Raw genomic sequence first — 13119 nt, forward strand, 5'->3', positions numbered from 1 at the left:
TTAATAACAGAGTGTTAATAACAGAGTTAATAACAGTATTAATAACAGAGTGTAAATAACAGAGTTAATAACAGTTAATAACAGAGTGTAAATAACAGAGTGTTAATAACAGAGTTAATAACAGAGTGTTAATAACAGTGTTAATAACAGAGTTAATAACAGTGTAAATAACAGAGTGTTAATAACAGAGTTAATAACAGAGTTAATAACAGTGTAAATAACAGAGTGTTAATAACAGAGTGTAAATAACAGAGTGTTAATAACAGAGTTAATAACAGAGTGTTAATAACAGAGTGTTAATAACAGAGTGTTAATAACAGAGTTAATAACAGAGTGTTAATAACAGAGTGTTAATAACAGAGTTAATAACAGAGTGTTAATAACAGAGTTAATAACAGAGTGTTAATAACAGAGAGTTAATAACAGAGTTAATAACAGAGTGTTAATAACAGAGAGTTAATAACAGAGTTAATAACAGAGTTAATAACAGAGTGTTAATAACAGAGTGTAAATAACAGTGTTAATAACAGAGTTAATAACAGAGTGTTAATAACAGAGTGTTAATAACAGAGGGTTAATAACAGAGTGTTAATAACAGAGTGTTAATAACAGAGTTAATAACAGAGGGTTAATAACAGAGTTAATAACAGAGTGTTAATAACAGAGAGTTAATAACAGAGTATTAATAACAGTGTTAATAACAGAGTTAATAACAGAGTTAATAACAGAGAGTTAATCACAGAATGTTAATAACAGAGTATTAATAACAGAGTGTTAATAACAGAGTTAATAACAGAGTGTAAATAACAGAGTGTTAATAACAGAGTTAATAACAGAGTGTTAATAACAGAGTTAATAACAGAGTGTTAATAACAGAGTGTTAATAACAGAGTATTAATAACAGAGTGTAAATAACAGAGTTAATAACAGAGTAAATAACAGAGTGTTAATAACAGAGTTAATAACAGAGTTAATAACAGAGTTAATAACAGAATGTTAATAACAGAGTGTTAATAACAGAGTTAATAACAGAGGGTTAATAACAGAGTGTTAATAACAGAGTTAATAACAGTATTAATAACAGAGTGTAAATAACAGAGTGTTAATAACAGAGTTAATAACAGAGTGTTAATAACAGTGTTAATAACAGAGTTAATAACAGTGTAAATAACAGAGTGTTAATAACAGAGTTAATAACAGAGTTAATAACAGTGTAAATAACAGAGTGTTAATAACAGAGTTAATAGAGTGTTGATAACAGAATGTTAATAACAGAGTGTAAATAACAGAGTTGATAATAGAGTGTTAATAACAGAGAGTTAATCACAGAATGTTAATAACAGAGTGTTAATAACAGAGTGTTAATAACAGAGTTGATAATAGAGTGTTAATAACAGAGAGTTAATAACAGAGTGTAAATAACAGAGTTAATAACAGTATTAATAACAGAGTGTTAATAACAGAGTTAATAACAGAGTGTAAATAACAGAGTGTTAATAACAGAGTGTTAATAACAGAGTTAATAACAGAGTGTTAATAACAGAGTGTAAATAACAGAGTGTTAATAACAGAGTTAATAACAGAGTGTTAATAACAGAGTGTTAATAACAGAGTTAATAACAGAGTGTTAATAACAGAGTTAATAACAGAGTGTTAATAACAGAGAGTTAATAACAGAGTTAATAACAGAGTGTTAATAACAGAGAGTTAATAACAGAGTTAATAACAGAGTTAATAACAGAGTGTTAATAACAGAGTGTAAATAACAGTGTTAATAACAGAGTTAATAACAGAGTGTTAATAACAGAGTGTTAATAACAGAGGGTTAATAACAGAGTGTTAATAACAGAGTGTTAATAACAGAGTTAATAACAGAGGGTTAATAACAGAGTTAATAACAGAGTGTTAATAACAGAGAGTTAATAACAGAGTATTAATAACAGTGTTAATAACAGAGTTAATAACAGAGTTAATAACAGAGAGTTAATCACAGAATGTTAATAACAGAGTGTTAATAACAGAGTTGATAATAGAGTGTTAATAACAGAGAGTTAATAACAGAGTTAATAACAGAGTATTAATAACAGAGTGTTAATAACAGAGTTAATAACAGAGTGTAAATAACAGAGTGTTAATAACAGAGTTAATAACAGAGTGTTAATAACAGAGTTAATAACAGAGTGTTAATAACAGAGTGTTAATAACAGAGTATTAATAACAGAGTGTAAATAACAGAGTTAATAACAGAGTAAATAACAGAGTGTTAATAACAGAGTTAATAACAGAGTTAATAACAGAGTTAATAACAGAATGTTAATAACAGAGTGTTAATAACAGAGTTAATAACAGAGGGTTAATAACAGAGTGTTAATAACAGTATTAATAACAGAGTGTAAATAACAGAGTTAATAACAGTTAATAACAGAGTGTAAATAACAGAGTGTTAATAACAGAGTTAATAACAGAGTGTTAATAACAGTGTTAATAACAGAGTTAATAACAGTGTAAATAACAGAGTGTTAATAACAGAGTTAATAACAGAGTTAATAACAGTGTAAATAACAGAGTGTTAATAACAGAGTTAATAGAGTGTTGATAACAGAATGTTAATAACAGAGTGTAAATAACAGAGTTGATAATAGAGTGTTAATAACAGAGAGTTAATCACAGAATGTTAATAACAGAGTGTTAATAACAGAGTGTTAATAACAGAGTTGATAATAGAGTGTTAATAACAGAGAGTTAATAACAGAGTGTAAATAACAGAGTTAATAACAGTATTAATAACAGAGTGTTAATAACAGAGTTAATAACAGAGTGTAAATAACAGAGTGTAAATAACAGAGTGTTAATAACAGAGTTAATAACAGAGTGTTAATAACAGAGTGTAAATAACAGAGTGTTAATAACAGAGTTAATAACAGAGTGTTAATAACAGAGTGTTAATAACAGAGTTAATAACAGAGTGTTATAACAGAGTTAATAACAGAGAGTTAATAACAGAGTTAATAACAGAGTGTTAATAACAGAGAGTTAATAACAGAGTTAATAACAGAGTTAATAACAGAGTTAATAACAGAGTGTTAATAACAGTGTAATAACAGTGTTAATAACAGAGTTAATAACAGAGGTTAATAACAGAGTGTTAATAACAGAGAGTTAATAACAGAGTTAATAACAGAGTTAATAACAGAGTGTTAATAACAGAGTGTTAATAACAGAGGGTTAATAACAGAGTGTTAATAACAGAGTTAATAACAGAGTAAATAACAGAGTGTTAATAACAGAGTTAATAGAGTGTTAATAACAGAGTTAATAACAGAGAGTTAATAACAGAATGTTAATAACAGAGTGTAAATAACAGAGTTGATAATAGAGTGTTAATAACAGAGTTAATAACAGAGAGTTAATAACAGAGTTAATAACAGAATGTTAATAACAGAGTTAATAACAGAGAGTTAATAACAGAGAGTTAATAACAGAGTTAATAACAGAATGTTAATAACAGAATGTTAATAACAGAGTGTTAATAACAGAGAGTTAATAACAGAGTTAATAACAGAGTTAATAACAGAATGTTAATAACAGAGTTAATAACAGAGAGTTAATAACAGAGTTAATAACAGAATGTTAATAACAGAGTATTAATAACAGAGAGTTAATAACAGAGTTAATAACAGAGTTAATAACAGAATGTTAGTCTGAGTACTTAGTCTGATTAATTAGTCTCAGTACTTAGTGTGAGTACTTAGTGTGAGTACTTAGTCTTAGTACTTAGTGTGAGTACTTAGTCTGAGTACTTAGTCTCAGTACTTAGTGTGAGTACTTAGTCTGAGTACTTAGTCTTAGTACTTAGTCAGAGTACTTAGTCTCAGTACTAAGTCTCAATATTTAGTCTGAGTACTTAGTCAGAGTACTTAGTCTGAGTACTTAGTCAGAGTACTTAGTTTTAGTACTTAGTCTGAGTAATTATTCTTAGTACTTAGTCTGAGTACTTAGTCTGAGTACTTCTCTGAGATGTTGTATAGCAGTATAAATGTATATTATTATTACACTTTGACTTTAACATCTTGTTAAATGTTGAAACGCGTCAGAATAATCCGACTGGATGAAATTAATCTGTCACAGAAAACAAAGAAAACCATATCGGAGGTTTTGCACGTTTTAGAAAATGTTTCTACGAATCACATTTAGTGAATATAACAAATGACAAAACTCTTTAAAGTGCTTCATGCACAGTTTCCATTTAATTCTTACAGGATGAAGATAAATGAGTTATTAACAAACAATAATGATTCAAACTAATTAACATTATTATTACAACACGTTTCTGCTAAATGATGTTTATGTGGAAACCAAAAATCTTCTACATTTGAAGATTAGAAAAGACTTTTTATGATTATTTAAAGCTCATTAAAAATATCTGCTTTCAGCCGGTTTGACAAGACAAACATCAACACGTGTTATTGACATGTTTCCTCAGGAGCCACGTCCAGCAGCCTGGAGCTTTATGTACACACCTCATACATCCACACCGCTAATTATCTTTAATGAGTGAACATGTCTACAGGCAGATGGAGTCCACAGCAGAGAGACAGAGACGTGTGTCCTTTAGAGACAGTTCATACAATTATCTCTAAATGGACACACATCTCAGATTTAATGAGGCTGTTCAACACTTAAATTACAGATCAAAGGGCAACGCAGAATCACTCAGAGGCCAAAACTAAGGAAAACTAAAACTGACAGAACGCACGTTCCCTAATCTCAAAAAGACTCAACACATTACTCACAACTGATTGAGTTTTATTCAGCAGCTGAGTGAAAAGCATTTTAGCAGACGGAGAGTTTATTACGCACAGATGCTTTAGCCTTTACGCACGGCCCACGCAGCGGTCAGGTGGCGTTGAAAGCGGCGCTGACAAACGGCTTGATGCTGTGCATGCAGTGGTACTGGAGGGTGTAGTTGTGCCCCTCGTTGTTGTCCCAGAACTCCCCCTCCTCGCTCCGCAGGTACACGGCGAAGTGCACGGCCGAGCAGGGCTCCATGATGGGCGGCGTGTACATGGTGAAGTTGAAGCGCTCTCCCACGAAGCCCGGCTGATCCGCGGCCGCGGGCAGAGCCTGCGCGTCCACGTTGGAGAGCCAGTCGTTGAAGGTGTACCTCACCCCGACCTCTTTTTCGGTGCAGCCGGTAAAGACCCGGATCTGCCCCCGCACGTCAAACTGTGAGATGGACACTTTCTCCAGGCAGACGCGGAACCGCTGTGCCCTCCGCTCCGGCTCCCGGGGCTCCGGGAAGCAGGCCACCAGCCGGTCCGTGTCCAGACTGACTTTAAAGCTCTGGCACACGTCGTTCAGGAAGTCCTGCTGCTGCGGCGGGAAGCTCTTGTGCCGGGACAGAACTTTACTTGGGATCTTCGGCTCCTCCAGCGAGCTGAAGTGCTTGACGCTGGCCAGGTTCAGCCCCATGGAGTCAGCGAACTTCACCCGCTTCCTCCCGTTACTCCCGGAGACGCCGACCAGAAGCGCAGCCGGGTAGGCGGGCAGGGACATGGCTCTCCTCCGGTCTTTCATGAACCTCTCCAGCTGAGAAGCGTCCACCTCGTCGTCCAGATCTCCATCTTCATCTTTCTCCTCCTCCTGCAGGCCGTTCTTCACACTCAGCCCCGCGGACAGCAACTCTCCCCCGGGGAGGGAGTGGAGAGGTGAGCGGGACATGTCTGCCCGGCAGCAGGCAGGCTGCTCTCATGTGTACTGTGGCTGCAGACCGGTCAGGTATTAGACACCCCCCCCCCCTGAGACACGCGCACTGCCATGCAGCTTTCACCTGTTTGCGTGCAGCGCAGCGGACACACGTCAAATACTGTAAACAACAACACACAGAGGAACAAGTACTCAGATCTACTCGTGTACAAATACTCCTGCGTTCAAATTCATATCAAAGTACACAAGTATTGTCAGCTTCATACAGTGAAAGTACATGTAGTGCAGTAAAAATATACGTTTTAAAACTTTTGCGAAATATTGGATCATTTTTCCTCTTCAAAATGACAAAAGGTCACAACTTGGTTTAATATGTAAACATGCATCTTCATTTATTCCGGATTATAAAATACATATATTTATTTAAATGATTAAAAGTCTCATGGTTCCAGAGAAAAACTCCATACGGGCAGTTACACAACCAAATATAATATGATATTAAATACATTTATAAAACTATCTTATCGCTACGAAATAATATCAAATGTCGGTTTATTGTTTTCAGCAAAAACTTAGCGAAACAAAGTATAATTATACAAATAATAATCATACATTTATTTTAACAGCACTTAAAAAACAGAATTACAATGCAAATAAATAAATCTCGAAAAATAAGTATTATATATATATAAAATAAGGAAATTACTTAAAATAATTAAAAAATAATAAAACACAGAGAGAAAATACTAAAACAAATAAACAAATCTAAAAGCTTCATATAAAATAACACAGCACCTGTAAAACATGATTATAGATAACATGGAATATGATTCATTAAATATAAAGAAATACAACTAAACTATTAGAAACTGTATTACTCGCAGTTATTTCCGGTTCATAAATGTAACAGTTTGTGTTTGTAGTTTTGTTTCTCTGAATCAGTTGTTATGTAACGCGGTGTGCGCGCGGCTCCAACAAGTGCGTCACACGCGCTCAGTCAACAAACACGTGTCGTCATCACCGCCATCATGCTGACGTCACGCTGCAGGTTTCCTTACATGGAGATTAACCTGCAGATGTTCAACAGAAAGCTCCTTTATTTATAACTCATAGAACTCTGACAGCTTTAGTTACTTCAGAATATTAATACAAAATATAATCATCGAATAATGAAGATTAATTAAAGCTTCAGATTAACGCAACAGCAGTAAGACATTTAAATGTTTGACAGCTGGTGCTTCAACCTATCACCGCTAGATGGCATCATTCTGTGAAACATTAAATATATTTATTTATCTTCTGAAATGTTATTTATTCCATGTCTTCTCCGAGTTTTTAGGGAACATAAATTATATGTAGAAATGGTTTATAGTGTAGTATGTATACAATATAAATAAAAAGGCATAATATAGTGTAATATATTTAAAGAACGTCTATAGTGTGTATAAATACATGTGAAGTGTCAGTACAGTGTGTATAAATACATGTGAAGTGTCAGTACAGTGTGTATAAATACATGTGAAGTGTCAGTACAGTGTGTATAAATACATGTGAAGTGTCAGTACAGTGTGTATAAATACATGTGAAGTGTCAGTACAGTGTGTATAAATACATGTGAAGTGTCAGTACAGTGTGTATAAATATATGTGAAGTGTTAGTACAGTGTGTATAAATACATGTGAAGTGTCAGTACAGTGTGTATAAATACATGTGAAGTGTCAGTACAGTGTGTATAAATACATGTGAAGTGTCAGTACAGTGTGTATAAATACATGTGAAGTGTCAGTACAGTGTGTATAAATACATGTGAAGTGTCAGTACAGTGTGTATAAATACATGTGAAGTGTCAGTACAGTGTGTATAAATACATGTGAAGTGTCAGTACAGTGTGTATAAATACATGTGAAGTGTCAGTACAGTGTGTATAAATACATGTGAAGTGTCAGTACAGTGTGTATAAATATATGTGAAGTGTTAGTACAGTGTGTATAAATACATGTGAAGTGTCAGTACATGTGTGTATAAATACATGTGAAGTGTCAGTACAGTGTGTATAAATACATGTGAAGTGTCAGTACAGTGTGTATAAATATATGTGAAGTGTCAGTACAGTGTGTATAAATACATGTGAAGTGTTAGTACAGTGTGTATAAATACATGTGAAGTGTCAGTACAGTGTGTATAAATACATGTGAAGTGTCAGTACAGTGTGTATAAATACATGTGAAGTGTCAGTACAGTGTGTATAAATACATGTGAAGTGTCAGTACAGTGTGTATAAATACATGTGAAGTGTCAGTACAGTGTGTATAAATACATGTGAAGTGTCAGTACAGTGTGTATAAATACATGTGAAGTGTCAGTACAGTGTGTATAAATACATGTGAAGTGTCAGTACAGTGTGTATAAATACATGTGAAGTGTCAGTACAGTGTGTATAAATACATGTGAAGTGTCAGTACAGTGTGTATAAATACATGTGAAGTGTCAGTACAGTGTGTATAAATACATGTGAAGTGTCAGTACAGTGTGTATAAATACATGTGAAGTGTCAGTACAGTGTGTATAAATACATGTGAAGTGTCAGTACAGTGTGTATAAATATATGTGAAGTGTTAGTACAGTGTGTATAAATACATGTGAAGTGTTCAGTACAGTGTGTATAAATACATGTGAAGTGTCAGTACAGTGTGTATAAATACATGTGAAGTGTCAGTACAGTGTGTATAAATACATGTGAAGTGTCAGTACAGTGTGTATAAATACATGTGAAGTGTCAGTACAGTGTGTATAAATACATGTGAAGTGTCAGTACAGTGTGTATAAATACATGTGAAGTGTCAGTACAGTGTGTATAAATACATGTGAAGTGTTAATACAGTGTGTATAAATACATGTGAAGTGTCAGTACAGTGTGTATAAATACATGTGAAGTGTCAGTACAGTGTGTATAAATACATGTGAAGTGTTAGTACAGTGTGTATAAATACATGTGAAGTGTCAGTACAGTGTGTATAAATACATGTGAAGTGTCAGTACAGTGTGTTGAGCTCTGCTTGTTGCCGTCTGTCAGCGTCCGATGACGAGTCCTTAAACCTGAGAAGATGAAACTCAAACAAACGAATGAACGAGTGTTGACTGAATCATTTTATTGTATTTGCAGCGTTTGGTTTGTGCAAACAGAACTCACTTCATCTTCTTTGTTCTCAGATTCGTCTTTAATGCTTTTATTTAGCAGAATTACACAAAACTCTTCCAGGTACATTCTGTGATCGTCACCAAAGTAAAAGCCCCAATCTCATCGATGCTTTAACTTAATCTGCAGAGCCCAGCGGCTCCTGGAGTCACGTCCTGCAGCTTTAAGAAGCTTCCCGTTTAAATCCCTGACACGCGTTCAGAGTTTATAGCTTCAGCGTAAACATCAGCTGTTGAACAGTTCAGGAAACACCAATAACAACGTTTATATCATTCACATCAACATTCTGATCCAGAGGTTCGAACCCTTCTCTCAGAGGCCTCATTACATTCAGATCTGCCCTCAACACAAAACCACCGTCTGGTGACGTGACCTGTGCAAGAGGTCAAAGGTCAGAAGAAGTCGGGACACGCTGCAGGTGATTAATGAAACGTTTCGTCTGCAGCTCAGGAACATTAAGACAAACTGAAGATCTAAAAGAAGTTCTTTAATTTTAAAACCCAGAAGCAGTTTCATGTTCTGCGTACGGAAACCATCTCTGCGTATAAACAGTTACAGATATACAAACACACAAATCACACACGTCAACAAGGTGCGATGACGTCATCGGCGTGATGCCGTTTGATTGGTTAAAAGCATGAGATGCATTGAGTGTTGTCCCAGAGCCCGCCGCGCTCGCCGCCCGTGGCTGCGTGTCGGATGATGTCACTCGCTCTCCGAGGTGAAGATGCGGTACATCAGCGTGATGATGGCCGCCACCAGAGCGGGAATCAGCCAGTTGGTCCACCAGCTGCAGGAGACAGAGACAGTTAACTGTAATATACAGCATCGATCCTGCGCCATCGTAGTGACTCCGCTCGCCGGGTGTACGCGTGACTCCGCTCGCCTGGTGTACGCGTGACTCCGCTCGCCGGGTGTATCGCCGGGTGTACGCGTGACTCCGCTCGCCGGGTGTACGCGTGACTCCGTGACTCCGCTCGCCGGGTGTACGCGTGACTCCGTGACTCCGCTCGCCTGGTGTACGCGTGACTCCGTGACTCCGCTCGCCTGGTGTACGCGTGACTCCGTGACTCCGCTCGCCTGGTGTACGCGTGACTCCGTGACTCCGCTCGCCTGGTGTACGCGTGACTCCGTGACTCCGCTCGCCTGGTGTACGCGTGACTCCGTGACTCCGCTCGCCTGGTGTACGCGTGACTCCGCTCGCCTGGTGTACGCGTGACTCCGCTCGCCTGGTGTACGCGTGACTCCGCTCGCCGGGTGTACGCGTGACTCCGCTCGCCGGGTGTACGCGTGACTCCGCTCGCCGGGTGTACCCGTGACTCCGCTCGCCGGGTGTACCCGTGACTCCGCTCGCCTGGTGTACGCATGACGCCGCTCGCCTGGTGTACGCATGACTCCTGGTGTACGCGTGACTCCGCTCGCCTGGTGTACGCGTGACTCCGCTCGCCGGGTGTACGCGTGACTCCGCTCGCCGGGTGTACGCGTGACTCCGCTCGCCTGGTGTACGCGTGACTCCGCTCGCCTGGTGTACGCGTGACTCCGCTCGCCTGGTGTACGCGTGACTCCGCTCGCCTGGTGACTCCGCTCGCCTGGTGTACGCGTGACTCCGCTCGCCTGGTGTACGCGTGACTCCGCTCGCCGGGTGTACGCGTGACTCCTGGTGTACGCGTGACTCCACTCGCCTGGTGTACGCGTGACTCCGCTCGCCTGGTGACTCTGCTCGCCTGGTGTACGTGTGACTCCGCTCGCCGGGTGACTCTGCTCGCCTGGTGTACGTGTGACTCCGCTCGCCTGGTGTACGTGTGACTCCGCTCGCCGGGTGTACGTGTGACTCCGCTCGCCGGGTGTACGTGTGACTCCGCTCGCCGGGTGTACGTGTGACTCCGCTCGCCGGGTGTACGTGTGACTCCGCTCGCCGGGTGTACAGGTGACTCTGCTACAACTTACGTAAATTGTTGCCGTGGAAACACAGATGAGTTTGTCGTTTGATTTAAGGCTTTAAGAGGATTGATTGAGTTAATGTTTTCTAACTGCGCCCACTTACGTTAGCTAAGTGGTGTTAGCTTAGCGGTGTTAGCGTAGTGGCGGTAACTTAGCTCACGTTACGTCCTCGTGTGAGGCTAACAGCCAGCGGCGGGTTCCTCCACAACACTTAGCGGTTAAAGGTAAAGTTACAAAGTAAATGTAGACTTCTAAACCTCCCACTTTAAGTGTGTGTGTGTGTGTGTGTACCTGTGCTCGTCCTTCAAAGGGGTCACCAGTGTTTCCTGTAAAAAAGGAAATATTTCTATAAAATTACATTTCATACAAAGAAAAGGATCCTACATTTTCCCATAAGTCGTAGTAAACTGAAGACGAGGCTGAAGGCTTCACGTTACCTCTTGTTTGGCGATCTTGTGTCTGTCGTCCTGCAGAGAGACATACACGCAGACAGACAGTTATGTTACACGACGCATTACAACGTTACACTCCGGGTGTTGCTACAGATCCCAGACCAGCTGCGTTCACACGTACCGGGTGCAGCTCTCCGATCACCATGTTGTGCGCCATCTCTCTGGCGTCGCTGGAGTGTCCCACGTCCTCGAAGCTCTCGGTGGCGTCACCGCCCGCCTGCTCCCTCAGCACCTCCTCTCCTCCGGGGTGCTGGCAAGGAAAACAAATGCACACTCTGTCACTCATTCATCTTTAATAACACAAAGTAACTCACGTACACCAGCAACTCCCAGCTCTGGGATGTTAAATTAGTGTTTTTGTCAATGGACTCTGGTGGAAGAGAACAGCTTTAAATACCCAATATTTATGTTTCAAACCTTCTTCTAACCTTTGCCACACACACACACACACACACATGTAACAATATCCCAATAAACTATAATGAAGCCTCTTCACACAGACTGTGTGTGACCGAAGCCTGGTTAATGTTTGGACAGCGCGCCCTAACCTTTGTACAGCTTCAGTCCTGCTGGAAAACTTCAAGTCACTGTGACACCATCGGTCAAAGGTCAAAGGTCAACACCGTAAACTGCAGCTGAAGAAGCTCACACATTTCATATTGAAGAAATGTTGCAGGTAAACAATGACCTTACGTTACGCACGGTTTCATCACACCTCAGATTCTTTTATTCAGTTACATATATATTCAGTTCTCTCTCATTAAATACTGACGAGCTTGAAGCAGCTGAATTATTACTTTTATAAATGAAATAAAGATATTTAAAGATATTCGCTCATTTATAAACAGCCACTAACTGTCCAGCAGAGAGCCGACAACACTTCATACTAAACCTCAGTTACTCTTTAATCACTCAAAAAGCTGTTTCTTACTTCTTTACGCAAATTAAGCTTCAAACTCTCAAAGATCTACATCAATATTATTATGATGTTTTATTAAACTGGATAATATCTGCATTAAGACCTTTTAAACAACTCAGAATAGTCAGCCGGACTTTAATCTCCAACTTCTTATTTAGAAGGAGTCCCTGAACTAAGCACAGAAACCTGAAGTTTGCCACCAGACCTCAGCCAAATAAAGCCACATTTTGCCACACGCCTTCGCAACAAACCACGCATGCATTTAAACGTATTTTCAACTCTACAGCCCATCAGAGTTTATTTAAATGTTTCTGTATTTGAGTTCTGACCTCAGTTTGCTTTACTTCCTGTGTTGGTAGATTTCCACTTGCCAATTGTCGCCAGTTTCAGTGGCGCTAAAATGTCCTGAAACTTAAACGGAGTTCCTCACCTCTTCCAGAAACTTGGTGACATCGTAGACGTTGTTGTTGATGATGATCCACGTTGATTTGAACGTGTTCTGATCCTCGATCTGTGACAGACGGAAATATTTGACTCCATCGGGGCTTCCTTCCTCCTTTTCACCCATTTGTGTCCCTGGAAAGTCCGACGCTTTGGAAGAAAAGCCTCTGAAAGTGAGCAGCGCCGTTAAAGAGCCTGGTTTGGTTATATAATCCCAGCCTGTCAGGAGCGTGACTCCGCACTCTCACGCACACACACACACACACACACACCTACATTTACCCGGTTTTTATCAACCAAAAGAAGCCCAAGTTTCATCGGCGGTAGGTTCAGGGCCATCAAGATCACCAGAATACAGCACGAGTAATCCGGCTTCTATTTTCAAAATAAAAGTCTTATTTAATTATGTCTAGAAACAGTTGGGTTCAGCTTTGTTGTCATTATACAATACAAGATTGCACAAT

General features: G+C 39.1%; 2 protein-coding genes across 2 annotated transcripts; both read right to left on the bottom strand.

The window, feature by feature from the left end:
• Positions 1-4438: 4438 nt before the first annotated feature.
• ppp1r3g (protein phosphatase 1 regulatory subunit 3G) lies at positions 4439-6381 on the bottom strand. The gene has a single exon (XM_029428249.1). It carries the CDS (start codon positions 5719-5721, stop codon positions 4897-4899), a length of 825 nt encoding a protein of 274 aa, XP_029284109.1. The 5' UTR covers positions 5722-6381; the 3' UTR covers positions 4439-4896.
• Positions 6382-8835: 2454 nt separating this feature from the next.
• Positions 8836-13000, bottom strand: cyb5a (cytochrome b5 type A (microsomal)). Its single transcript, XM_029428245.1, has 5 exons — positions 12645-13000; positions 11417-11545; positions 11281-11310; positions 11135-11169; positions 8836-9692 (listed from the first exon to the last, which is right to left on the bottom strand). Exons 1-5 carry the CDS (start codon positions 12780-12782, stop codon positions 9608-9610), a joined length of 417 nt encoding a protein of 138 aa, XP_029284105.1. The 5' UTR covers positions 12783-13000; the 3' UTR covers positions 8836-9607.
• Positions 13001-13119: the final 119 nt, after the last annotated feature.

This window comes from Cottoperca gobio, unplaced genomic scaffold (assembly GCF_900634415.1).
Source record: "Cottoperca gobio unplaced genomic scaffold, fCotGob3.1 fCotGob3_5arrow_ctg1, whole genome shotgun sequence".
In the NCBI taxonomy this organism is placed as follows: Eukaryota; Metazoa; Chordata; class Actinopteri; order Perciformes; family Bovichtidae; genus Cottoperca; species Cottoperca gobio.

Coding starts and splice junctions, on each gene's coding strand:
- ppp1r3g (XM_029428249.1), bottom strand. CDS start 5,721: ATGTCCCGCTCACCTCTCCACTCCCTCCCCGGGGGAGAGTTGCTGTCC.
- cyb5a (XM_029428245.1), bottom strand. CDS start 12,782: ATGGGTGAAAAGGAGGAAGGAAGCCCCGATGGAGTCAAATATTTCCGT. Junction 11,311..11,416: donor TGATCGGAGAGCTGCACCCG/GTACGTGTGAAC, acceptor GTCTCTCTGCAG/GACGACAGACACAAGATCGC. Junction 9,693..11,134: donor CCTTTGAAGGACGAGCACAG/GTACACACACAC, acceptor TGTCTCCTGCAG/CTGGTGGACCAACTGGCTGA.